General features: G+C 39.8%; 1 protein-coding gene across 12 annotated transcripts in view; it reads left to right on the top strand.

Annotated features, from left to right (window-relative positions):
• NCOA3 (nuclear receptor coactivator 3) overlaps positions 1-27,268 on the top strand; it is a 119,098-nt gene that overhangs the window by 79,302 nt on the left and 12,528 nt on the right. For 11 of the 12 annotated variants that reach the window (XM_059893070.1, XM_025001291.2, XM_025001296.2 and 8 more), the window contains 15 exons: positions 8,211-8,315; positions 9,107-9,279; positions 9,763-9,863; positions 11,067-11,241; positions 11,666-11,854; positions 11,987-12,088; positions 12,585-12,725; positions 13,762-13,909; positions 14,854-15,245; positions 15,408-16,276; positions 17,202-17,337; positions 18,323-18,517; positions 23,146-23,409; positions 23,522-23,648; positions 24,878-25,049. In XM_059893070.1, the coding sequence (XP_059749053.1) occupies positions 8,230-8,315; positions 9,107-9,279; positions 9,763-9,863; positions 11,067-11,241; positions 11,666-11,854; positions 11,987-12,088; positions 12,585-12,725; positions 13,762-13,909; positions 14,854-15,245; positions 15,408-16,276; positions 17,202-17,337; positions 18,323-18,517; positions 23,146-23,409; positions 23,522-23,648; positions 24,878-25,049 (3,270 nt within the window). In that variant the 5' untranslated portion in view covers positions 8,211-8,229. Of the gene's footprint in view, positions 1-8,210; positions 8,316-9,106; positions 9,280-9,762; positions 9,864-11,066; positions 11,242-11,665; positions 11,855-11,986; positions 12,089-12,584; positions 12,726-13,761; positions 13,910-14,853; positions 15,246-15,407; positions 16,277-17,201; positions 17,338-18,322; positions 18,518-23,145; positions 23,410-23,521; positions 23,649-24,877; positions 25,050-27,268 lie in introns of those variants that run through there. The other variant, XM_059893072.1, reaches the window with a different exon arrangement.

The raw sequence follows: 27,268 nt of genomic DNA on the forward strand, positions 1-27,268 counted from the left end.
TCTCACTCGTGGCTTCTCTTGTTACTGAGCTCAGGCTCTAGGGCACGCAGACTTCAGTAGCTGCAGCCTGTGGGCTCCGTAGCTGTGGCTCCCGGGCACTGGATCACAGAGGCTCAATACTTGTGGCTCGCGGGGTTAGTTGCTCCTCGGCTTGTGGGATCTTCCTGGATCAGGGATCAAACCCGTGTCTCCTGCATTGGCAGATGGATTCTTTGCCACTGAGCCACCATGGAAGCCCTTAGTTTTAACATTTCTTAAAATGTCTTTTCTTCTGCTAGACAGATAGCCTGAAATAGGAGAGAATGAGACACATGCTGTGATCATCTCTCGTTTATATCTTTATTGCTTATTAATTAAATTTATATCAGATTTTATTTCTGCTCTGTGCACACACCCCTCTAACCCCCCACTGCTTATCTTAATCCAGAGCTTTACCAGTTGGCTCAAGGAGATTGAACACTTTCTTCTTCCTTCCTTGCTTCCTTTCTTTTCTGCTTGTATTTTCATTATGTGCCAGGGGACAGCCGTAGGTATAAAGAATACTTTTGATGTAGAGCTGTTTACATCTTTCAAATAAAAAATAAAACCACAAATCCAGAAATACAAAGAGGCCTTAAAAAAGAACCAGCACTCTTTCTTTACCTGGTACCTTTGAAGGTACTTGGATAACCTCTTCAGAATCTTCTGAAAGGTGCCTGTTTACTCTTTAATTACACTTATTTATCTTAAGGACATAGACATCTATGACAGTAGTTTTTTTCTATCTTTATGGTTTTATGTTAGCTACTAACTGCCATTCACCACACTATTTCAATGGGAAAATATTCTGAATTCCAGTCAGTTATCTGTACACTGAAGATAGCCTGAATAGTTCTGGCTAATTTATTTGTCTGAAGCTTTTTAATTTGTTGTTGTATGGGATATTTGTAACGATTTGTTTTCAAATGAGAACAAATTTGATGTTGCTGGAAGTCCATCTTTGTTCTTGGTATGGTGTACCTTGGAGGGTTCACCATTTCACCCTGTTCCTGCTTTGTATTGCTTTTCACTCTCACGATAAACATAAGAATATGGAAGATGTGATTATTCCCAGTTTTTACAGGCGATCAGCTTTTTATAGGTGACAAAAGTCGATTCCAACAAAGCCCTGCTGTCTTTTTATTGTATCACAGTACGTCAGCTGAAGAATTCAAACCCTTGAGTTTTATTTTGATAGATATCTTGAAGCCACCATATTTTTTTTTGGAATGGAAATATCTAAGTGAAAAATGACATGTCGGAAAAAAGCAAAACTGTTTTGCAAGGTGTTCAGCCCCATCCCCCTGGTCTTCTCTGTATTTTAGGAGTATTGTGGTTGGTCAGAAGTATAGCTGATGGGAAGGGAAGAAAGAGGAGAACTGAAGTTGGAAAGAGGAGCACAGGGAATGGTGGTATTAGGAGTGGAAAGAGAGAGGGAGTTTGTGATAAGATAGTTAGAGCTGATAGTGTAGAAAGTAGAGACAAATGTGGATAAGATATAGTATTGAAAATGTAATAAATTGAAAAATGCATTAGAATAAAGGGGATGGCTTTAAAATTTATTTATTTACTTTTGGCTGTGTTGGGTCTTTGTTGCTGGCAGGCTTTCTCTCGTTGCAGGGAGTGGGGGCTGCCCTTTGTTGGTTCTTGGGCTTCTCCCTGCCGTGGCTTCTCTTACTGTGGAGCCCAGGCTCTCGGCGGGGGCTTCAGTGATGGGGGCTTCAGTAACTGCAGCTCGTGGGCTCTAGAGCACAGACTCATGTGCAGCATGTGGAATCTTCCCAGACCAGGGGTTCAGCCCGTGCCCCCTGCATTGGCAGGCGGGTTCTTATCCATGGTGCCACCAGGGAAGTCCCAGGATAGCTTTTTCTAATTGGATAATTGGGAATGGTTTCACCAAAGGTGACAGTCATTTGATCCCGAAGGATGACTAAAAGTGTTTCAGTATTGTAGGTAAGAGAGGGATAGAGGGGACATCTAAAAAGAAATACGTGACTTAAGGGTTAAATACAAATAGTAGCTGTTTTCATGAATATCTTTTGTCAGAATCTTTTTCTTTTTAGGCCACTTGGGTGGTGGAAGTGGTGGTGAGGAAGAAGTACAACTAAATAGTATGTTGTTTAGGAATGGAATAATTTATTATTATTATTAATAAATAATATAATAATAATGAATCAGGTTTATGAAGTTCAGGCTTATGTCTCATTCCTGTGAATGAGAGTGATTCAGCATGTTAAATTGTCGGAGTCACTCTAACCTTTAAAGCAACTAAAGAATTACCCAGCTAGTTAGTATGCTGTCAGGCGAGGATAATTTGATTTCAATGGAATTGGCTTGCTTAACTCCCTCTGCACAGTGTATATTCGTGAACTTCATCTCTGTTGCTCGTGTAGAGGTTGAGAAGTCTCTTGGCAACAAGCTTCCAGTTGCATCTAGCACCTGCCTTGGCTAATTGGTATGCCCAGTTCTGGCACTAGAACCTCTGGGGAGTTTGTGTTTGAGTTCAGCTTCATCAGGCTTAAACCAGAGCATCCATGTAAAGGGGCTTCGGGGTCAGCTGTTGATTGAGAAGGAAACGGCAAGCAGTACACCGAGAGAAGAGAGAATGAAACCTTGTGGATGAAATAGCTGTTACTTCATGTTTGGATGTTTCTCACCTCAACTTAAATATTAAAAGTAGGATATTTTATTGCTCTCTGCTAGCCCCTTTCCAAATCTGCAGGCATTAATAACTAAAGATAGAGGAAAAGAATTGACCAGGACCTGAGATTTATACTGTTTTGTGGCAGATGTCCACACCAAGGTAGTTTGTTGTTGATACAGTTTATATGCTTTTCCCTTGTTTTTAAAAAACTGTAGGGTAGTAGGTTTCCTATCAGTTGTGCCTTCATTTTAACACTTACCAAATTATGTTGTTATAATTGTATGTTTTCCTCTGCTGCTTGCCTGAGAGTTCTAATAGTGGGGGGTGTCATTTATCTCTTATTTCCTGGCCCCAAAACGGTCTGGGCATGCAAATGTTTGAACAGAAATGGAATTAGATTTAAAAAATGGATTGCATTAGGTGATTTATAGTGCATCCTACTAAACATACCAGGTTCTCAATAACAAAACAAAAGGATATTGCAAGTTAGTTTTTATTTGGACCCCCAGCCCCCAGCTTTCAGCTCTTATCCTCTATACCAAGATTCAGTTAAAACGTAAAGGTAGGAGGTAGTCACTGGTGAGGAGATGTCCATAGTAGCTCCATGTTTATGGACTTACGTCCTCTGCTTTTTCTTGTCCCCTAAACACATGCATTTTATTTCGTTTCCTTTCTTTGCTCCATGGTGCTGGTTCTCTTGGAGCTGCACAAAAGGCTGAAATAAAACCTCTAATTTTATATTTTAGAAAATATAATCTTGTAGGATTAAGCCTAACTGGTGATGACTATCTATATACTATATTTGAGTAAGAGTGTCAATTTGGAACTTATATTTTGGGTAGTGTGTTTATGTATGGATGTCTCATAAATCTTTCCCAAGGGTAATTTTTTTCTAATTGGCTTAATCAGTCTCTATTTTTATATAATGTTTCAAGCAGTTTTCAATAAATAATCTAAATTCACAGTTGTATGAAAATTTTCTTAAGTTACTGAGATTCTCAGGAGACTCCCAGAAATACTCCCTAATTGACATATTTAATCATACCTTGTATAATATATCAGACAGACAAGCCTGATAAATAAACCAGATTATTGGTGAGATAGTCAGAAGTACTTGGCTCTAGCATTTAATCTTGGGAAACCCAAGTATGAAAATATTTGACAGGTTATTTTGGTTATAGTTGGGGCTTCCCACGTGGCTCAGACGGTAAAGCGTCTGCCTGCAATGCCGGAGACCTAGGTTCAGTCCTTGGGTCGGGAAGATCCCCTGGAGAAAGAAATGACAACTCACTTCACTACTCTTGCCTGGAAAATTCAGTGGACGGAGGAACCTGGTAGGCTACAGTCCATGGGGTTGCTAAGAGTCAGACACGACTGAGTGACTTCACTTTCTTTCTTTTTCTTTCTTGTGGTTATAGTTAACGCTTTTCTGAACTAAGCTTTTTTCCTTGCCATGTGAGCCACTAACTGTTGGTATCAAGTAGAAATAAGGGTCATGGTTAGTAGAGGGCCATTTATTTGGTGACTGAAGAATAGTGGTTGATTTTTAGAGGCTTGAGGGAAATAGCAGCGTTAGTACCTGCTGAGCTGGAGCACCTCATTGCCTCTGACCCTAATACTGCATGTCCTTAAACCCTCATGTAACAGCTTCTCAGTGTTCTTACTGATGAGCTGAGAAATTCTCCAGTTAACTTGTTTGCAGAGATTGTGTGATTCAACAGTATGATTGGTTAATTTTTTTTTTTTTGGAGTGAGGGATGAAATGCCCAAGAAACATCTGATACGTATTTTTTTATTATAAAATTCTAAAAATATTGTAATCCCAGCTCTGCCATCTAGTATCTGTGTGTGATCTAGATGCTATTTTAATCTATAAAATGGGAGTAATACATACTTTGGAGAATTGTGAGAAGACTCTTGAGAGTCCCTTGGACTGCAAGGAGATCCAACAAATGATGCTAAAGCTGAAACTCCAGTACTTTGGCCACCTGTTGTGAAGAGTTGACTCATTGGAAAAGACTCTGATGCTGGGAGGGATTGGGGGCAAGAGGAGAAGGGGATGACAGAGGATGAGATGGCTGGATGGTATCACTGATTCGATGGACGTGAGTCTGAGTGAACTCTGGAGTTGGTGATGGACTGGGGTGGGAGTCCTGGCATGCTGTGATTCATGGGGTCGCAAAGAGTCGGACACGACTGAGCGACTGAACTGAACTGACTGAAGATTTTCATGGTTTTGATTCTCTACTGATATAATTATTGTCTCTAAAAATTCATTTTGGTGACATCCTGTATCAGCCCAACAAGTAACAATTTAGACAGTTTAATCTTTAAACTTTTTTGTAGATCAGAATGGAGGAAAATCTAAAATACGACTGCAGGGGTTGAATGTTCCATTTACTCAGTACTTTTTGAGGCATACTTATTGATCACCTGTAATATGCTAGGCACCTTAAGCTCTACTGGAGATCCAGCTTATGTGTAACAGCAAAGTTAAGGAAATAGTACAAAGAATATAGAATAAATTATGTCTTTCAAGTTAAAGAAATGCTGTTATTCACAAAGAGTTTGTTAGAGGATTCAGCTTGTGTTTAACATCAAAGTAAAGAAATAATATCTAAAATTTGGAATATACATTTTTAAATTATATTTTTAAAATAAATGCTATTATTCACTGGATGGTTGGCCGCACAATTTAAAAATAACCTGTGAATGAAACAAAAATATAAAGATAATTGTATTGAGACATAGCTAGTTATTCTATTTCTGTTCATTAAGGAAGAATCACTTTTTAAATATGAAGATTGGAAGTCAAAGCTGAACATGCATTTAACTTTATTTGTAAATAATTTTAAACTTAAAGTTGTAAGGAAAGGAATAGTACAAAGAGTTAAACAGTTTTTGCCCAGCTGAGATTCAACCAGTGTCAGCAATTTGCTAGCCTCCTTTCTAGTCTCTTCTTCCCCCTCTTCCCCCCTCTTCTCCTATTCCTTTCTCTCTCACTCACTCACTCATAAGTATGTAAACCCTCCCTCCAACCATTGGAGGGTCCTTTGTGTACATAATGGCCTTTTGGTCCTAAATACTAAGAATAGGGATAGTTTCTTAAATAACCACAGTATAGAAATCAACTTCAGTAAATTTAACATTGGTAAAATACTGTATCTGTTGTCCATATTCTAAATTGTCAATAGATCTAATAATGTTGTTTATAGCATTTTCCCTGTCTAGAGCACAGAATTCAATATAGGATCAAATATTGGATTTAATTATTGTTTCTCTTTAGCTTTCTTTAATCTAGAATACTTAAAGACTTTGTCTTTTATGACATTGTCATTTTTGAAGAATATAGTATTGTGGCATTGTGGAATCTGGTTACCCTGTAAAATCATAACATTGGACCATTATGTAAGTTCTTGTCTCTCCTTTTTAACTTATGCTGTGAGGAAAAAAACACCAAGTTCTTGAAACATAACAGCTATTCAGCCATTACTTTTTTTTAACCAAAATTATTGGTAGAATAAATTTTGCTAGTGTTTAATTCATACCTAGGATATCTGTAAAGACGATAATGTAATCTAAAACTCTGATTTTGTTTTTTCTGAAGCTGAATATTTTAAGTTTCTTGTGTGAAATTTTGCTTCTCTGTTGATTTGTCTCTCTTCCTGGCAGGATTGTGCCACCTAGTGGAAGCTTATGTCCTTCTGTGTAGGTCTCAAACTGTGGATAGAATGCAAGATGTGTTTTAACAAATTAAGAAAAAGCAGTTTGGCGTGTTTAAGCTTCTCTGTTGACTTGGAATTCTTTATAACAGCGTCTTCATAAACAAGAATTTAGGACAAATAAATTTCTTGTTGAGGGAAGGCTCACTTCAGTTCAGTTCAGTTGCTCAGTCGTGTCTGACTCTGTGACCCCATGAACCGCAGCACGCCAGGCCTCCCTGTCCATCACCAACTGCCGGAGTTTACCCAAACTCATGTCCAGTGAGTCGGTGATGCCATCTAACCATCTCATCCACTGTCGTCCCCTTCTCCTCCTGCCTTCAGTATTTCCCAACATCAGGCTCTTTTCAAATGAATCAGCTCTTAGCATCAGGTGGCCAAAATGTTGGAGTTTCAACTTCAACATCAGTCCTTCCAGTGAACAACCAGGACTGATTTCCTTTAGGATGGACTGGCTAGATCTCCTTGCAGTCCAAGGGACTCTCAAGAGTCTTCTCCAACACCACAGTTCAAAAGCATTAATTCTTCTGAGCTCAGCTTTCTTTATGTCCAACTCTCACTCCGTACATGACTAGTGGACTCCATACATGACTACATACATAGCCTTGACTAGAAGGACCTTTGTTGACAAAGTAATGTCTCTGCTTTTTAATATGCTGTCTAGATTGCTCATAACTTTCCTTCCAAGGAGTAAGCATCTTTTAATTTCATGGCTGCAGTCACCATCCAGTGATTTTGAAGTGCAGAAAAATAAAGTCTGCCACTGTTTCCACTGTTCCCCCATCTATTTCCCATGAAGTGATGGGACTGGATACCATTATCTTAGTTTTCTGAATATTGAGTTTTAAGCCAACTTTTTCACTCTCCTCTTTCACTTTCATCAAGAGGCTCTTTAGTTCTTCTTCCCTTTCTGCCATAAGGGTGGTGTCATGTGCATATCTGATGTTGCTGATATTTCTCCCAGAAATCTTGATTCCAGCTTGTGCTTCATCCAGCCCAGTGTTTCTCATAGTGTACTCTGCATATAAGTTACATGTGCTAAAATTGTGAGTTACTGAGTATTTCTTTTTCCAAGAAGAAATACCCTTATTTTTTAGAAATAACTATTTTTTAAGGTATTTTAGAAATACCTTATTTTTAAAAATACATTGTTTTTATCAATGCAACTTTAATCAAGGCATATTTCCTTTCCACCAGTTAATATCAAAATAGTTGTTGCTCTGTGGATCTTGTGAAAATCCTCCCACCTGGATTTTTCTTGTTGTACATCTGCTTTGTAAGCAGAATGTTTTGGAGCTTACATATTATTTATAGAGTCTCAGCTTATTTTGAAGTAGCGGAAGAAAAACACAGTGGATGATGAATACTAAAGAAATGGTCTACAGGGAAAAAAAAACTACTTTGAAAATAACTTGAAAATAATTTTTATCATTCAAAGACTTTTTACCAATTGGCTAGATAAGATCTTATTTGTATATAAGTATAATTTAGTATTTTATCAATTGGAGAGTTGACAGTCTCTTTTTATTAGATAATGAAAAAGATGCCTTGTTCTTTGTGAGATATTCAGTATACACGTTACTTGGTCTTGAGAAACACTTGTTCCAGGGTTGGACATTCTAATTAGTGGAGTATAAACTCTTGAGGTCTTCAGAACAGGTGTGTACTATAAAGAATATTGAGTCTTATCCAGCCATTTAAGGAAAAGTCCTGAATTACAAATTGCAGCCATTCAAGCATATTATGCCTTTATTAGAGTCATGGATATTTTACATGATATCTTATACAAAATAATAAGATATTTTTATCTTACTATTCTCTCTTAGTTGCTAATGTATATTCACGATGAGTGGGTTAGGAGAAAACGCCTTGGATCCACTGGCCCCTGATTCACGAAAACGCAAGTTGCCATGTGATCCTCCAGGGCAAGGGTAAGCAATTTATTTCCTGATGCTTCACCAAGATCACCTCCTCTTGCCTTTATTTGTTTGGTTTGAAGATAACATTTCAGCTTTCTGTTATTTGCTTTCTCTGGTTAGATTTTTATTGTTTATTTGTTTAAGTATATACTAACTATGATACTGTAAGAAGCATTTCTCAATGGAGGATGTAGGAGTTACAAATAGATAAGATTATTATAAGTAAGATAAGATTATTACAAGTTAGAATCTTTAGTATCCTTTAAGAACATGTTATAAATTGATATTTTGGCATTTGTGAGGTTTTATCATTCTTTTCCTGAGTGAAGTTAGAAGTTTAAAAAATAGAAATGAAATACTACATTTTATGCAGTGATGCTTCATAGCTTTTGTAGTATTTGCCAAGGTCAGTATCACTTAGATTTCACTGTCAGGGTTGCAAAATAAAAAACAATCTTATCATCAATATAATTCATGAGACCTTATTATTAATAAGTAGTTATTGCTGTTTAATTATTTGTTAATTTTACTGTCTCTTTGTGGTAAAGACTATCCCCATTTTCCAGATGATGAAATGAAGCTAACTGACTAAGGCCACCAGGCTAACAACAGGTGGACTTGAGTTTAGGTTTGCACAGATTTCAACTGTATTATACTAGGTCTCCAAGACATTGTTTTGGGAGTCTCTGTGGGCTGAATTTACTTTGCTAGTATATGGATGTAATGGTATTGTGTAGGTACTGATTCTGCTCACAGCTCGATTGTGACTGATATATTTATGGCGTTTTCCCCCCATTTCCCAGCCTTGCCTGCAGTGGTGAAAAGTGGAGACGGGAGCAGGAGAGTAAATATATTGAAGAATTGGCTGAACTAATATCTGCTAATCTTAGTGATATTGACAATTTCAATGTCAAACCAGATAAATGTGCAATTTTAAAGGAAACAGTAAGACAGATACGTCAAATAAAAGAGCAAGGTAATACAAAGTAAGAGAACACTCAAGTCTTTTAGCAGGAACTTGTTAACTGGGTTCACATTTGTCTTTTGCTCCGTTGTTGCTTAGATGGGAACTGCTGTTCCTTGAGGGCTAGTAGCCTCTGTGGGGCTCCATAGTTAGATTAGTTTGACCAGTGGACCAGTTGTGCTCCTTAGGACATAGTCACCAGAATTGGAAGGAGGCCAGGGCTGCTCACCCTGTTATTTGTTAGTTCCCTTTCAGGAAGCAGTGAAATAGTGCTTTTAGTAGGGAAAGAAAATCTAGAGTATCTTCTGCGCTCCTGGGTAACTCAGAAGTTTAATTTTAACCTTTAGAAATTGTAGCATCGTTTTCTTATCAGAAAGCACTGTTTATGTGCGCATGTACACCTGTGTGCCTCTTTGTTCTGGGAACAGTTTGAAGGTGCATTGAGACTGCAACTGATCCATATGCTATTTGTAGTACTGCCTTATGTCTTTTCAGGAAAAGCTATTACCAGTGATGATGATGTTCAGAAAGCTGATGTATCTTCCACAGGACAAGGAGTTATTGATAAAGACTCCTTAGGACCACTCTTACTTCAGGCAAGTATAAGGTTTTAATTCTAAAGTAAGCGGTGTTGAATTAAAAAAAAAAAAGATAAAATTTTGGGTATGAGAGCAAAAAGAAAATGTTTCTTCTCATGAGATAGAACTCAGTATTCTGAATATGATTATAAAATGCTCTTATGTTTAAAATATATGTAACTCATGAGGTCCTATGTACCCCCCTCACCCCCTCACCCCATGCATTTGGGCATATTTTTTTTTATTGACTCAGACTTTTTGGGTGCATTTTCCCATAATTGATAGAATGGCACTATAATTTCATATTTTGGAGGAATTTTTAAGACTTTAGATATTTTTTGTAAGTAGTTGTCTTTAATAAATCTAGTTAACCTGTACTCTACAGAAGGTTTCTCTTCTGTACTTTACAGGTTTCTCTTACTTTAAGTGATGGCTAGAAGCCCTTTGTTAAAGCTCACTTATCAGATAATTTTGTTGCAGTTGGTTTGTTCCAATTACTTTTTAGTGGATCAGTTCAGTTCCTCTTTGTAAATTCTCACTACAAAGTGCTCTAGTTCTTATAGCTTGATTTGATACCAGATGGAAAGGGGGGAAGCATTCAGGGTGTTTTTTTTTTTTTTTTTTAATTTTTAAAAACTCCTTTGAAGAAGTAATTCTTCAAAAATTAGATTATAAATTAATTCAAATTTCATCTTTACTGTCATCTTTTCAAATCATCTATATTTTTCCTAGAACCCTTTATTGATGTTGCTAATGTTAATAGACATGATGGCTGATAGTCATTAAATCAACAGTTTTTTTCAAATTCTGTTTAGTACTAAGGCTGCCCTAACAAAATGCCACAGGCTGAGTGGCTTAAACAATAGAAATTTATTTTTTACAGTTCTGGAGGCTGGAAGTCCAAGATCAAGGTGTTGGCAGTCTTGGTTTCTCCTGAGACCTGTCTCCTTGACTTGTAGATGGCTGCCTTCTCCTTGTGTCTTCACGTGGCCTTTTCTCTCTGTGTGTGCATTTCTGGTGTCTGTCTCTCTTCTCGTAAGAACACTAGTCCTGTTGGATTAGAGCCCTACTCTTATGACCTCACTTACTTTAATTACCTCCTAAAAGGCCCTATCTCCAGATAGAGTCACATTGAGCTTTAGGGCTTCAACATACCAATTGTGGTTGGGGGTGGGATACAGTTCAGTCCGTAATAGCCAGTGTTAACATACCCCACTTCAGGCATTGGACGGCTTCCTATTTGTGGTGAATCGTGAAGGAAACATTGTATTTGTGTCAGAAAATGTTACCCAGTACCTACAATATAAGCAAGAGGACCTGGTTAATACAAGTGTCTACAATATATTGCATGAAGAAGATAGAAAGGATTTTCTTAAAAACTTACCAAAATCTACAGGTAAGTTTTTAAAGTATATTTTCCAAGTAAGTTAAAAAATTTTTTTTTCTTAATCATTTCTTAGAAAATTGAATATACTTTTGAAAGTCAAGTGATGACTATATAGAACAGGGAAAGCTGTAAATAACAGAATTTTCAAATATGAATTTAAAATTTGGTATACATTTCATGGGTCTAAGATATACAGTGAGTTACAAAATATGTGAGGTACCTGTTGAATTTGAAATTGAAGTTATTCCAGTGTTTTATGTATTGTCGCTTTGAACTGTGTTGTACTGTGGAAGATGTATAATGAGAAAATATATACAGCTTAAATTCTTTTTTTCTTATTGGCAGATAGTTCATTTATAGCTTAAATTCTTGGTAATAGTCATGGACTGAATTGCTAGCCTTTACAAAACTCCTTTCTATTTGTTTCCTAAAGTTAATGGAGTTACCTGGACAAATGAGACCCAGAGACAAAAAAGCCATACATTTAACTGCCGTATGTTGATGAAAATACCACATGACATTCTGGAAGACATAAACACCAGTCCCGAAATGCGCCAGAGATACGAGACGATGCAGTGCTTTGCCCTGTCCCAGCCGCGGGCTATGATGGAGGAAGGGGAAGGTGAGAGCCATCACTTGCCCATGATGTTTTATCAAGCAATAGCAGCCACACTTGTTTAATTCTTCCTAGTGAATTCCACATTCTTACTTGCCTATTGAATAGACGCATCAAAGGTTAACTTTTCTGTTGTAGACTTGCAGTCCTGTATGATCTGTGTGGCACGCCGCATTACCACTGGAGAAAGAGCATTTCCATCAAGTCCTGAGAGCTTTATCACTAGACACGATCTTTCAGGTAGAAACTGTGCATGTGTATACATTTGTTCATTTTGGGAAGTTTTATAAGTTAACTTTTTACAGCCTGTTCTGTCTTTTAAGTGCCCACGCCCACTGTCATGAATACTTTGCATGGATTATTTCTGATGTTTGTTACACAACCCTGAAGGAGACTCACTTAAACTGTAGGCATTTGAGTTGGGTGTGTTTGACACTTCAAATCCCTCAAATAAACCCAACAACAAAAAAAGGTAGAGGTACCTGGCTTTCTCTTCAAATTGCATTTCAAATCAGAAGCCAGTATTTCTTTTCTGTAACTTCAAACTCATTTTTTATAAACACTTTTCACAAATGTGGGTAATTTAATGAGAATTACTGGGAGTAATTCTTGACCTGATCATGAATTTTTAATTTTGGCCTGCCCTTTTGCCTATGAGAGTAAAGAATGAAAGCCATTGTAGTTAAATAAGGCACAATGATGAAATTAAACACAGTGGCAATTTTATGTTTAATAGGGAAAGTTATTACTATAGACACCAATTCACTGAGATCCTCCATGAGACCTGGCTTTGAAGACATAATCCGAAGGTGTATCCAGAGATTTTTTAGTCTTAATGATGGGCAGTCATGGTCCCAGAAACGTCACTATCAAGAAGGTAAGGAATTTGGAGGTTGATTCTTGATCTCATTTGTCATCACGTTTGGGTGCTGTCAGCTCAGTTCAGTTCAGTCGCTCAGTGGTGTCTGACTCTTTGCAACCCCGTGAATCACAGCACGCCAGGCCTCCCTGTCCATCACCAACTCCCGGAGTTCACTCAGACTCAGTACATCGAGTCAGTGATGCCATCCAGCCATCTCATCCTCTGTCGTCCCCTTCTCCTCCTGCCCCCAATCCCTCCCAGCATCAGAGTCTTTTCCAATGAGTCAACTCTTCGCATGAGGTGGCCAAAGTACTGGAGTTTCAGCTTTAGCATCATTCTTTCCAAAGAAATCCCAGGGCTGATCTCCTTCAGAATGGACTGGTTGGATCTCCTTGCAGTCCAAGGGACTCTCAAGAGTCTTCTCCAACACCACAGTTCAAAAGCATCAATTCTTCAGCGCTCAGCTTTCTTCACAGTCCAACTCTCACATCCATACATGACCACTGGAAAAACCATAGCCTTGACTAGACAGACCTTTGTTGGCAAAGTAATGTCTCTGCTTTTGAATATGCTATCTAGGTTGGTCATAACTTTCCTTCCAAGGAGTAAGCGTCTTTTAATTTCATGGCTGCAGTCACCATCTGCAGTCATTTTGGAGCCCAGAAAAATAAAGTCGGACACTGTTTCCACTGTTTTGCCATCTATTTCCCATGAAGTGACGGGACCAGATGCCATGATCTTCATTTTCTGAATGTTGAGTTTTAAGCCAACTATTACACTCTCCTCTTTCACCTTCATCAAGAGGCTATAGAGCCTTAAATATATATATATATATACACACACACATATGTGACAGTAGTTGTTTTCGTCTGTGTCGGGGAGGAAAATGATTGTTGAACATTGTTATTTTAGCCTGTTCCTAATTTTGGTGAGATTCAGTCTTTTGCTGGATTTTGAGGATGTTGGACTTGCATATTTACTTTCTTTTTTCCTCTGTATGTGTTTGTTTTGCCAATTGTATTTGCAACTAATAGGATATTTTCCCCAATAGCTTATATCCATGGCCATGCAGAAACCCCGCTGTATCGATTCTCTTTGGCTGATGGCACTATAGTGACTGCGCAAACAAAAAGCAAACTATTCCGAAATCCTGTAACAAATGACCGTCATGGCTTTGTCTCAACCCACTTTCTTCAGAGGTAATGGTTGGTTACTGTGAGTTCTCATATTAAATGCGTCAGTATTCTCAAGATGCTTTATTGTTAATGTAAAAAGGGAGAAAAATTAATGTGGAAAAATAGGTTGTTGGGTTTGCTCAAGTGCACTTAGATTCCTGTTGTATGGTGTTTGTTTTTTTAAGGTTACATTTCTATGTGAGAGTGAGAATTTGTTCATCAAACAATTCCTGGGAAAGCTGGAGGATAGGAAGGCTAATGAGTAAAAGAATACATAAACTCTGACTATCTGTGTTACTTTTCATTTCTAATGATACATTACTTTTAAGAATGGAATTTAAAATTTGGAGGTAGACTTCAAGAAGAAATGGTTACTGTTGCTGTTGCTAACAGTAAATGAGCAACACATGAAGGAGCAGGATATTCACCCATAAATTATCTCGAGTAATTTGTAGGCACCTCCAGGTTAACCCCTCAGTATAGGGGAATTGCATAGGGAAAAGCCCCACCGAGATTCCAGCTGATGCAACTTTGGGTCCTTTATGGTGCTCTCATGGTGTCACTCATTAGATTCTGTGGCTTATTAAAATGTATGTTATTAGATTAATGACTGATCAATATTTAAATTGTTATGGTCACTAGGTATTGGAATGATGCTCAAGAAGTTAAGTTTCTGGGACTTTTCATCCTTTTTTTTTTTTTTAATCAGACTCAGGCTTTTAACACATGCCTGTAATTAAAAATTTTAAACTTACTTGGCTGTTTTGGGCCTTCGTTGTGGCTTGTGGGCTCAGTAGTTGCTGTGTACAGGCTTGGTAGCCCAGTGCCATGGGGGCTCTTAGTTCCCCAACCACAGGTTGAACTGGCTTCCCCTGCGCTGGAAGGCAAATTCTTCATCATCGGTCCACCAGGGGCGTCCCCATGCCTGTAATTTTTTAGTAGAACTCTGATGTTCTGTTTCTTTGCAGGGAACAGAATGGGTATAGACCAAACCCGAATCCTGTTGGACAAGGCATTAGGCCTCCAGCAGCTGGATGCAACAGTTCAGTAGGCGGCATGAGTATGTCACCAAATCCAGGCTTACAGATGCTGAGCAGCAGGACTTACGGCTTAACTGATGCTGGCACCGCGGGGCAGATGAGTGGAGCCAGGTATGGGGCTTCCGGTAGCATAGCCTCCATGAACCCCGGGCCAGGCATGCAGTCACCATCTTCCTACCAGAACAGTACCTACGGTCTCAACATGAGTAGCCCTCCACACGGGAGCCCTGGTCTCGGCTCCAGCCAGCAGAATATCATGATTTCTCCTCGTAATCGAGGGAGTCCAAAGATGGCCTCACACCAGTTTTCTCCTGTTGCAGGTATTTGTGTTGCATTTTGTTTTATTTTTAGTAATTCTTTTCTTTCCATACCACTGTAATTCTTGTTAATTTATTTTAAAATAGAAACTTTGAACTGGTAAGTGGTGTTTTTTACAGCATATGATAGTTTATTTCTTTTCCTGATTTTTTTTCCAAATCCAGGCGTGCACTCTCCCATGGGATCTTCTGGCAATACCGTGAGTCACAGCTTTTCTAGCAGCTCTCTGAGTGCCCTTCAAGCTATCAGTGAGGGCGTGGGGACTTCTCTTTTATCTACACTGTCTTCGCCAGGTCCCAAATTGGATAATTCCCCTAATATGAATATAACTCAACCAAGTAAAGTGAACAGTCAGGATTCCAAGAGTCCCCTAGGCTTGTATTGCGACCAGAATCCAGTGGAGAGTTCAATGTGTCAGTCAAATAGCAGAGATCACATTAACGACAAAGAAAGTAAGGAGAGCGGTGTGGAAGGGTCTGAGAATCAGCGGGCTCCTCTGGAAAGCAAAGGTCACAAAAAGTTGCTGCAGTTACTCACCTGTTCTTCTGATGACCGGGGTCATTCCTCCTTGACCAACTCCCCCCTGGACTCAAGTTGTAAAGACTCTTCCATTAGTGTCACCAGCCCCTCTGGGGTCTCCTCTTCCACCTCCGGAGGTGTATCCTCCACATCCAACATGCATGGGTCACTGCTGCAAGAGAAGCACCGGATTTTGCACAAGTTGCTCCAGAATGGAAATTCACCAGCAGAAGTAGCCAAGATTACCGCTGAAGCCACTGGGAAGGACACCAGCAGTACGACGTCTTGTGTAGAAGGAAACGTCAAGCAGGAGCAACTCAGTCCTAAGAAAAAGGAAAGTAATGCTCTGCTTAGGTATCTGCTGGACAGGGACGATCCTAGTGACACACTTGCCAAAGAGCTCCAGCCCAAAGTGGAAGGCGTGGACAGTAAGATGAGTCAGTGCAGCAGCTCCGCCATTCCGAGCTCAAGTCAAGAGAAAGATGCTAAAATTAAGACAGAAACAAATGAAGAGGTAACTTGTCTTCTGCATATTCCAGCTTGATCCTTATATTTCATCTTTTCTGTGTTTTAAAGGGTTATACACAAATTCTTACTTTGTTTTTTAGGTTTATTTAATGGAGATTAATCTGGAACTGTCATTTTTTTGGTAACTCTTCTGAGCATCAGTAAAGTATATTATGTAATTTAGAAATATCAGATGTGTACGCTTTCAAATGTGACTTCACCTCATTAGCAGCCAATTTGAAATTTTTCATGAAGGTTTTTGTTGGAATGAGCACATTAGGTCATGAAGTGTATAGAAGAAATGGGAAAAAACCTTCTGAATTAAGGAAGATAATTTTGATTTTTACCTAAAGTCAAGTTTCATGTACATGATCACATTCTGTACAAACATTTCCCGGATACTGTGTAACGTCTCTGGGAGACACTAATATGCACCTGAGAAAATTAAAGTCTTGGAGAAGTTCTACTGTTAGGATGTCTGTTTAATTTTTTTGTGTTTCCCAAATGTACTGATCAAAAACCCTTTTTAAAGCATAGCTATGAATTTGTTGAACGTCAGCTTGTCTTTATTATTAATCGTATGTGTTTTCAGAAGTATGTGTAGAGGCAGACGTTGCTGTCAGCTCATGATTCTGACTAATGTTTGCTGGAAAATATCCTTCAGTTTGAGAATTAAATATCTAGAGTAAATTTAAAAGTGCCCCTTTGGAAGCATTTCCAAACCTATCGATTTATCTCAGGATTTGAATCTGTGTTTGACTTTTAAGGTGGAAATGTAGGGATAGTCATAATCAGCCAGCCTCTACGCTGGGCATTACCGTTTAGGATAACTATTGTATTTCACTTGTTCCTGTTTCGTTTCTTCTGATGAATATGTTTATACCTATGTATCTCGTAATGAACACTGGTTAATTAAAAAAAAATATTTTCAGGGATCCGGAGACTTGGATAATCTAGATGCTATTCTTGGTGATCTGACTAATTCTGACTTCTACAATAATTCCATACCCACAAGTGGTAGTAACCTGGGAACTAAGCCACAGATGTTTCAAGGAGCTAATTCTCTGGGTAAGAAAGAACTAGATTTTATTCTTGCCGCCTTTTGAACTTTTCTGCACACCTGTGTGTACTCTTACATTAAGACTAGGACCCAACTTTAAAACGTGTACTCTGCCTTAGTTTTTTTTTTTTTTTTACTAATTTATAACGTAGATGCTTTAAAAACCTTTTTGTACAGTTGCCTATTTCTAACTAATATGGGGCCAGCAATCATGTAACTTATAGGAAAATATTCTTCTTTGGTTGCTACAGGTGAGTCGTAGGTTCTAGCTCCTTACTAGTACCTTTATTTGTCTTGGCCACAGAGAATCAGATTAAAAAGCAAATCAAAACTTGTCCTTTGATACTAATTTACTTTGGTGTTTGCTGGTTTCACCTAACTTTTTGCCTGTACCTGAGTACTTTTAGATTCATCAGCGTAACAAGGATATATTACATGTATCAATTGAAAAAGAGTAATCCCACAATTATCTGGAAAGGTGGTTATTCATTTTTAGTGGCACTGTTTCCTCAACTATAATGCATAGATAATTAGATCAGTCTAATGGATTGGGAAAAAAATTTGGAAACTTTATGTTATAGTCCTTATTTGACTAGAAGCAACTTATCTGGTTATATTTAAATGTAAAATTTTAAACTTTAAGTATGCATATTGAAGAACTTCCAGGACCTTGAAACGTTGGTAAAATCTTTACTATTTAATATAAAGTGAAGCTGAATGTGAATGACTATGTCAGGCTGTAGAAAAGTGCCCAGTACTTCAGCAAACACCAGGACTCTTGTTTTTTTACTTTATTTGAAATAGGAGGCCAATTTTCTTTATTCTTTTGAATTTCTTTTGGTGCTAAGTGTTTATTTTGTAAAAAAAAGACAGTGTTCATTTTGGGAAGAAAGATATTCTTGGGTGGGTGGTATTGGTATTTATGTTTTGTACTTAATTATGTACTGCACCATCAGAAGATACTTATGTATCATGCTTCTGTGTTTTTAACAGGTTTGAGGAGTCCGCAGCCTGTACAGTCTGTCCGTCCTCCGTATAACCGGGCAGTATCTCTAGACAGTCCTGTTTCCGTTGGCTCAAGTCCTCCAGTAAAGAATATTGGTGCTTTCCCCATGTTACCAAAGCAACCCATGTTGGGCGGCAATCCAAGAATGATGGATAATCAGGAAAATTACGGCTCAAATATGGGTATGTTATTTCTAATTAATATCAGTTCAGTTCAGTCGCTCAGTTGTGTCTGACTCTTTGTGACCCCATGGACTGCAGCATGCCAGGCTTCCCTGTCCATCACCAACTCCTAGAGCTTGCTCAAACTCATGTCCATCGCGTCAGTGATGCCATCCAACCATCTCATCCTCTATCGTTCCCTTCTCCTCCTGCGTTCAGTCTTTCCCAGCATCAGGGTCTAATTTAAATTTCTTTTGGGAAAAGCAAATTTAAAATACTTACAGCCACTGAAATAGAGTTAAATAGGATTTTGAATAACAGGAGCATGTTTCTTTTATGAGCATCCTTCGCTTATTCTGTGTCTTGGTGATTTAAACTCTCAAGGAGGCTTTCTGTCCAAGGCATTTTCTTTTTATTTTTTGGCTGTGCCATGTGGCATGTGGAATTTTAGTTCCACAACCAGGGACTGAACCTGGGTCCCCTGCATTGGGGACGTGGAGTCTTCACAATAAAGCAAGTCGTGAATTTTTGATTTCCTAGTGCATAATAGGTTGCATTATACTGTAGTCTCACTTTTTTTTTTTTTTTGAATTATATAGTTCTGGCTGTGCTGGGTCTTCATTGCTGTGTGGACTTATCTCTAGTTTTGGCGAATGGGCACTAGTCTCTAGTTGTGGTGTGTGGGCTTCTCGTTGTGGTGGCTTCAGTTGTGGTGGTGCACAGACTCTAGGTACGTAGACTTCGGTACTTAACAGCTCCTAGGCTCTAGAGCCGGAGAAGGCAATGGCACCCCACTCCAGTACTCTTGCCTGGAAAATCCCATGGACGGAGGAGCCTGGTAGGCTGCAGTCCATGGGGTCGCGAAGAGTCGGGCATGACTGAGCGATTTCACTTTCACTTTTCACTTTCATACATTGGAGAAGGCAATGGCACCCCACTCCAGTGTTCTTGCCTGGAGAATCTCAGGGACGGTGGAGCCTGATGGGCTGCCATCTATGGGGTTGCACAGAGTGGGACACGACTGAAGCGACTTAGCAGCAGCAGCAGCAGCAGGCTCTAGAGCACAGACTCGATAGTTGTGGCATATGGACTTAGCTGCTTTAAGGCATGTGGGATCTTCCCGGACCAGAGATTAAACCAGGGATCCTCCTGAATTGGCAGGTGGATTCTTTACCATTGAGTCATCAGGGAAGCCTATACTGTAGTCTCTTAAGTGTGCAATAGTATTATGTCTAAAAAAGAATGTTGTTTGTGTCCAGCTCTTTGTGACCCCATAGACTGTAGCACGGCAGGCCTCCCTGTCCTTCACCATCTCCCGAAGTTTGCCCAAGTTCATGTCTATTGCATTGGTAATGCCATCCATCCATCTCATCCTCTGATGCTGCCCTCTTCTCCTTCTGCCCTCAATCTTTCCCAGCATCAAGGACTTTTCCAGTGAGTCGGCTGTTCACATCAGATGACCAAAATATTGGAGCTTCAGCATCAGTCCTTCCAATGAGTGTTCAGGGTTGATTTCCCTTGAGATTGACTGGTTTGATCTCCTTGCTTTCCAAGGGACTTTCAGGAGTCTTCTCCAGCAACACAGTTCAAAGGCATCAGTTCTTTGGCGTTCTGCCTTCTTTATGGTCCAGCTCTCACAACCGTACGTGACCACTGGGAAGACCATAGCCTTGACTGTATGGACCTTTGTCAGCAGAGTAATGTCTCTGCTTGTCAACACACTGTCTAGGTTTTTCATAGCTTTCCTGCCAAGAAGCAGCTGTCTTCTGATTTCCTGGCTTCAGTCATCATCTGCAGTGATTTTTGGATCCCAAGAAGAGGAAATCTGTCACTGCTTCCACCTTTTCCCCTTCTGTTTGCCTTGAAGTAATGGGGCCAGATGCCATGATCTTAGTCTTTTTAATATTTAGTTCTAAGCTGGCTCTTTCACCTTCCTCCTTCACCATCATCAAGAGTCTTTTCGCTTTCTGCTGTTAGAATGGTATCATCCGCATATCTGAGGTTGTTGATGTTTTTCCCGCCTATCTTGACTCCAGCTTGTAATTCATCCAGCCCAGCATTTCTCATGATTTGCTCATCATATAGGTTAAACAGACAGGGTGACAGCAGAAAGTGCTGTTGTGCTCCTTTCTTAATCTTGAGCCAATCACTTGTTCCATACAGGGTTCTAACAGTTGCTTCTTGATCTGCATACAGGTTTCTCAGGAGACAGATAAGATGGTCTGGTATTTCCATCTCTTTAAGAGCTTTCCATGGTTTGTTATGATCGACACAAAGGCTTTAGCTTAGTCATTGAAACAGAGATAGATGTTTTTCTGGAATTCCCTAGCTTTCTCTATGATCCAGCAAATGTTGGCAGTCGGATCTCTGGTTCCTCTTCCTTTTCTACCCAGCTTGGACTTCTGGAAGTTCTTGGTTAGCGTAATGCAGAAGCCTAGCATGCAAAATTTTAACCTTGACCTTACTAGCATGGGAGATGAGTACAATTGTCCGATGATTAGCACATTCTTTAGTACTACCCTTCTTGGGAAGTGGGATGAGGATTGACCTTTTCTAGTCCTGTGGCCGATGCTAGGTCTTCCAGATTTGCTTACATATTGAATGTAACACCTTGATGGCATGATTCTTTAGGGTTTTGAATAGCTCTACTGGAATTCCATTGCATCCGCTAGCTTTATTAACAGCAAGATTCCTAAGGCCCACTTGACTTCAGTCTCGAGAACATCTGGCTCTGGGTAACTGACCACACCATCATAGTCATGTGGTTCATTAAGGTCTTTTTATGGTTCTCCTCTGTATTCTTTTCATCTCTGTCTCTTCAGTGTCTACTAGGTCTCTACCATTTCTGTCCTTTATTGTGCCTATCTTTGGGCAAAATGTTCCCTTGATATTTCCAGTTTTCCTGAAGAGGTGTCTGGTCTTTCTCCTTTTGTTTTCTTCTAGTTTTATGTACTGTTCATTGAAGAAGGCCATCTTGCCTCTCTGTTCTGTTCTTTGGAACTCTTCATTTAGTTGGATGTACCTTTCCCTTTCTCCCTTGCTTTTCATTTCTCTTCTTTCTTCAGCTATTTGTAAAGCCTCCTTAGTTAACCACTTTGCCTTCTTGCTTTTCCTTTTCTTTGGAATGATTTTGTTTGCTGTCTCCTGTACAATATTATGGGCCTCCGTCCATAGGTCTTCAGGCATACTGTTAGCTAGATCTAATGCCTTGAGTCTTACTCATTACTCCACTGTATTTTGATAGGGGAGTTGACTTAAGTCCTACCTGGCAGGCCTAGTGGTTATTCCCGCTTTCTTTAGTTTAAGCCTGAATTTTGATATGAGAAGTTTGATGATCCGAGCCACAGTCAGCTTCATGTCTTGTTTTTGCTGCCTGTATACAGCTTCTCCATCTTTGGCTACAAAGAATGTAATCACCTTGATTTTGATATTGACCATTTAGTGATGTCCATGTGTAAAGTCATCTCTTGTGTTGTTGAAACAGGATGTTTGCTATGACAAGTGCATTCTCTTGGCAGAATTCAGTTAGCCTTTGCCTTGCTTCATTTTGTTCTCCAGGGCCCAAACTTGCCCATTACTCCAGGTATCTCTTGACTTCCTACTTTTGCATTCCAATCCCCAGTGATGAATAGACCATCTTTTTTTGGTGTTAGTTCTAGGAATTCTTCTAGGTCTTCATAGAACTGATCAATTTCAGCTTTTTCGACCTTATTGGTAGGGGCATAGATTTGAATTGCTGCGATGTTGAATGGCTTGCCTTGGAAATGAACCAAGATCATTCTTTCATTTTTGAGGTTGCACCCAAGTACTGCATTTTAGACTCTTTCGTTGATTATGAGGACTACTCCATTTCTTCTATGGGATTCTTGCCCGCAGTAGTAGATATAATGGTCACCTAAATACACCCATTCCCGTCCATTTTAGTTCAATGTTTTCTAAGATCTCGATGTTTATTCTTGCCATCTCCTGCTTGACTACATCCAATTTACCTTGATTCGTGTACCCTAATATTCCAGGTTCCTATGCAATACTGTTCTATACTGCATCGGATTTTACTTTGATCACCAGACACATCCACAACTGAGTGTTGTTTTCCCTTTGGCCCAACCTCTGCATTCTTTCTGGGGCTGTTAGTAGTTGTCCTCCACTCTTCCGCAGGAGCATACTGGACACCTTCAGACCTGGGGGACTCATCTTTTGGTGTCATATCTTTTTGATATGAAGCTATGAGCCATGCTGTATAGGGCCACCCCATATGGACAGGTCATAGCAGAGCGTTCTGACAAAACGTGATCTACTAGAGGAGAGAATGGCAAATCACATCTGTATACTTGCTGTTAGAAACTCATGAACCGTATCAAAAAGAATGTACATACTTTAACTTAAAAACATGTTATTGCTAAAATATGCTAGCCATCATATGACAACACAGGGTTGCCACAGATCTTCAGCTTGTAAAAGTGGCAGTATATGCAAAGCACAGTATTGCAAAGGTGTGCCTGTGGTGGCCCGTTAGAAATTGTTGGCCAGCCCTAATCTGAGAATGACAAAGCACTTTTTTGTCAAGGATCTTGTGTCTTAATGATCGCATCTGTATGACATAAGAATTTCTTTCCAATATGGAAAATACCTCATCATTTCTGTTTCAGGTGGGCCAAACAGAAATGTGACTGTGAATCAGGCGCCTTCCTCAGGAGATTGGGGCTTACCGAGCTCCAAGGCCAGCCGCATGGAACCTGTGAATTCAAATGCCATGGGGAGACCAGGAACTGATTATAATGCTTCTTTACCCAGACCTGCCATGGGTGGCTCGATGCCCGCCATGCCACTTCGGTCCAATAGCATCCCAGGTGCGAGACCAGTGATGCAGCAGCAGCAGCAGCAGCAGCCACAGCCACAGATGCTTCAGATGCGTAAGTAGCCCCTTCAGAAGAAAAGAAAACTGGATGTTTTAGGCCAACTTTGGCCATTGACTTATTTGAACATTTACCCCACCCACCTTTTTTTTTTTTTTTGCTCCCCCAGGGCCTGGTGAGATTCCCATGGGGATGGGGGTCAGTCCTTATGGCCAAGCAGCACCATCAAACCAACCTGGTTCCTGGCCAGATGGCATGTTGTCCATGGAACAAGGCCCTCATGGGACCCAAAATAGGTGGGGCTTTATTAAGTGGCTCTATAGAGAATGGAAGCATTGGATTATGTAGAAGGGGGTTAGAGCATAGGAACAAACCTGGAAGAGAATGAGAAAAACTCTCTATGAATGAGGTACTCATTGCCATCTGTGTGTAAAATAACGCCGAGACAGCAGGCAGTGGTGGTGACTGGAGAGGGAAGAGACAGCACTGTACTGTCAGCCATCAGGACGGTCGAGTGGTCATGCCTGGAGCTTCCGTGTGCCACAGTTGTCTCTCATAATGTAACAGTCCTCTTCCACGCAGAGGGGTATAAGCTAGCACTAGTTTGACAAGATAAATGGTGCTCGGAGGGTGAGCCTTGCTTTTCTGAAAAGTTCATTATTAAGGATTGGATAATTCTTTTTTAAAATTGTTTAAAATATTTCAGGGATGAAGGTGGAAGTAAAATAAAGCGCTCTTCTATTTTTGTGGATTAGGCCTGTATTTCACTTTTCAGCTTGGTCAGTAACTCATTTGCATGAAAGAGGCCCTCTGTCAATGTCAGCTTTAACTTGAGTTCTACAATAAATTAAACAAATGAAAACGAATTGATCTGTTGAAAAGATGGAAGTGTGATTACTTGAGTTTATTAGCTTGATTGTTTCTCTGCTCGGTAGAGAGCGAATAGTTTCATCACAGAATTTTTCTGAGGCTGGATATATTGTCTAGCTCCATGCTCCTGTGATATGTTGGAAAGCTGTGGCATTGCTGTGGGTGTGTGGGGTGTGTCGTACGTGAGCTCTGTGGGCCATGTGTGAAACCAGGTTATTTTGGTAGATCCCCAGACTCAGTTCAGCATGTCTCCCTTTTTTCTTTCTTTTTTTGATTTTTCCAACCTGCAAGTATCCTAACTGTCACTTCTCTTCTAGTAGGGTCTTGAAAACACTGCCCTCTGCATTCCTCCCATCCTTCTCCCTGCCCCTGCCAAATCTCTGCTGTCCTCTAAATATCTAGCAGCTACATTTTGGTGGTGGGGTTGGAAGTTGTGAGCTAGGATATGGTGGTTGAAGATGACCTGGTGAGGTTTAGAATGATGGGTCTTGAATTTAAATTGATGCCACTTGTTCTAGTCTGCTGTTCTGTTAGTTTATAATGAATACTTGTATCATTTGAGTTACTGCATGTTAAAAATATCGTGTGGGGTTACTTTGCCTTTTTTTCCAAAGAGGAAAGGCACCATTGAAGTTGATTACATGTCTCTTTTTAGGCCAATTCTTAGGAATTCCCTGGATGATCTCCTTGGGCCACCTTCTAACCTAGAAGGCCAGAGTGATGAAAGAGCACTGTTGGACCAGTTGCACACACTCTTGAGCAACACAGATGCCACAGGCCTGGAGGAGATTGACAGAGCTCTGGGCATTCCTGAACTTGTAAATCAGGTAGGTAGCAGTACCATGGAAGTAGAAGTGCATGTGTGTGTACCATGGAAGTAGAAGAGTGTGTGCGTGCGTGTGTGGTGTGTGGTGTGCGTGCGTGTGTGTGTGTAACAGAGCTCTGGGCATTCCTGAACTTGTGTACCATGGAACTAGGGGAGAAGGTGTGTCTGTGAGAGAGAAGCCATGTATGACAGCACCTAATCTTTCCTTTTCCTTATGATAAAGCACTGTGTTCATGGATATGAGCATTAAATTTAGAAAATACTTTTTAATTGTGATAGAACAAACAGCAGTTTGCTGTTTTATAAAGATGTCACATTTTAGGCACCCACAGAAATGATCCAGTTAAAACCACTATGCGGTTTTTAAAATGCTGCTTTTTGCTTATGTTATAATATTGAATCCTTATTTTTATAATTAACTTCTCTTTACTACCTAGCAGACGAGTGTATACCCTGAGGAGACAGACTTTTTTTTTTGTGGTAAACAAAACCTGTTTACAGTGGTAAATCTGTGACCATCTCAACACCACCATCTCCTGTTTGCAGTCATCTGTTCAGCTGTATGAAAATATGCCCTTTATGAATCTATTTTTTGAAACATAAATTTTGTGGTGGATCTTTTCATATATAGGATGCATGTTTAGGGGCACTGTTTCAGTCTGTGTGTTCAGTGATAAGCGGGGAATGGTCTTGGTTCTCAGGCTTTGTTGGGGAAACAGACAGGTATAAAAACGTGTGTACTCTAATGTGGCAGCACTCTACAGAGCTTTTTAAAGGGTGGGTGAGAAATGCAGAGCAGTGATGATGTCCTCCTGGGGGTACCAGCCGTCTGTGACCCTGCTGGGGAGGAGTGGCGTCTTACTGGCTGGGGGAGGACGTGAGGGTCACATGAGGACCAGGAAACTAACTGCTGCTGGGATTTTACCGAAGCTGAAAATAGCGTCTTTGTCCTCATGATAAAATAGTTAATGGTGCTTATATAAAAATCTGACAATCACGGAAGTCCATATGTTTTTAAAAAGTTGAACATCCTCCATACTCTTGGCACAAAGAATCATAAGTAACTTTTGAGTGTATGTATATAAAAAGAGAGTAGGCTAAATATACTTTGGAGGTCTGTTTTACCTTAAGAAAGTCATCTTTTTTGTTTAACATATACATCTTTAATGGTCAGATAATATCCATTTTGTTAAACACTCTTTAACCAGTTATCTACTGATGAAAATGTAATTGTTCCTAAGTATTGTTATAATTCTGTGAATTACATCCATCTTGTTCACGGAGGCTGTTTTCTTAGCCACAATCCAAGAGAAAGGATAATTGGGTTAGAGTGCTTATTTTAGAGGTTTATCTACATACTCTCGGGTGGTTTTCCTGAACGATTGCACAGCTGCTTTTCTACAGCAGCATGTGATGGCTACAGTCTGTACCCCTCACCAGCACTGCTGGCCCGGCCCCCAAAGAGGAGAGAACCCACGGTGTGAATGAGCAAGTGACTGGACAAGTACTGAACATGATTGTTCTTGCCAGTCTAATGGCCGACACAGATTCGTGTTTTAAATCATATTTATCTGTTTAGCAAGATTGAACATATTTTGTGTTTTCTGGTGATTGAGATGTGTTTAATAGTTCCAATGGGATTTTATGTTGTTGATCTCAAATGGTGCTTTTTGTTTAGCTATTAATTTGCTTGTTGAATCCCAGGTGGCTCAGCTGGTAAAGAATCCGCCTGCAATGTGGGAGACCTGGGTTTGATCCCTGGGCTGGGAAGATCCCCTGGAGAAGGGAAAGGCTACCCACGCCAGTATTCTGGCCTGGAGAATTCCATGGCCTGGAGAATTCCTGTATAGTCCAAAGGTGGCAAAGAGTCGGACACGGCTGAGCAACTTCGACTTTTCATTTTCCTTTGTTTAGAAATACTTATCTTGTGTATACCAATCAGTCTTTTCTTGGAGACTGAGGAGCAATAGTGAACAACTTAATTTCCTGCCCTCAGAGCTCAGGCATGGAACCACACTGATGGAAGTAGGCATGATGAAGGAGCAGGTACTAGGAAAGGCATGTAATGCTATGAGACCATTTTATTTAAGGAACCTTTTCTTAGGGTGGGGCGGGATATTCAAACGTCTCTAAACATGTTTACAGGATGACGGTTAACTTGTCCAGTGTATTATAAATAGTTTGCCAAGTTTCTTTTAGCGGGAGCTTGTTTATAGTTCA

This window comes from Bos taurus, chromosome 13 (genome assembly GCF_002263795.3).
Source record: "Bos taurus isolate L1 Dominette 01449 registration number 42190680 breed Hereford chromosome 13, ARS-UCD2.0, whole genome shotgun sequence".
NCBI lineage: Eukaryota > Metazoa > Chordata > Mammalia > Artiodactyla > Bovidae > Bos > Bos taurus.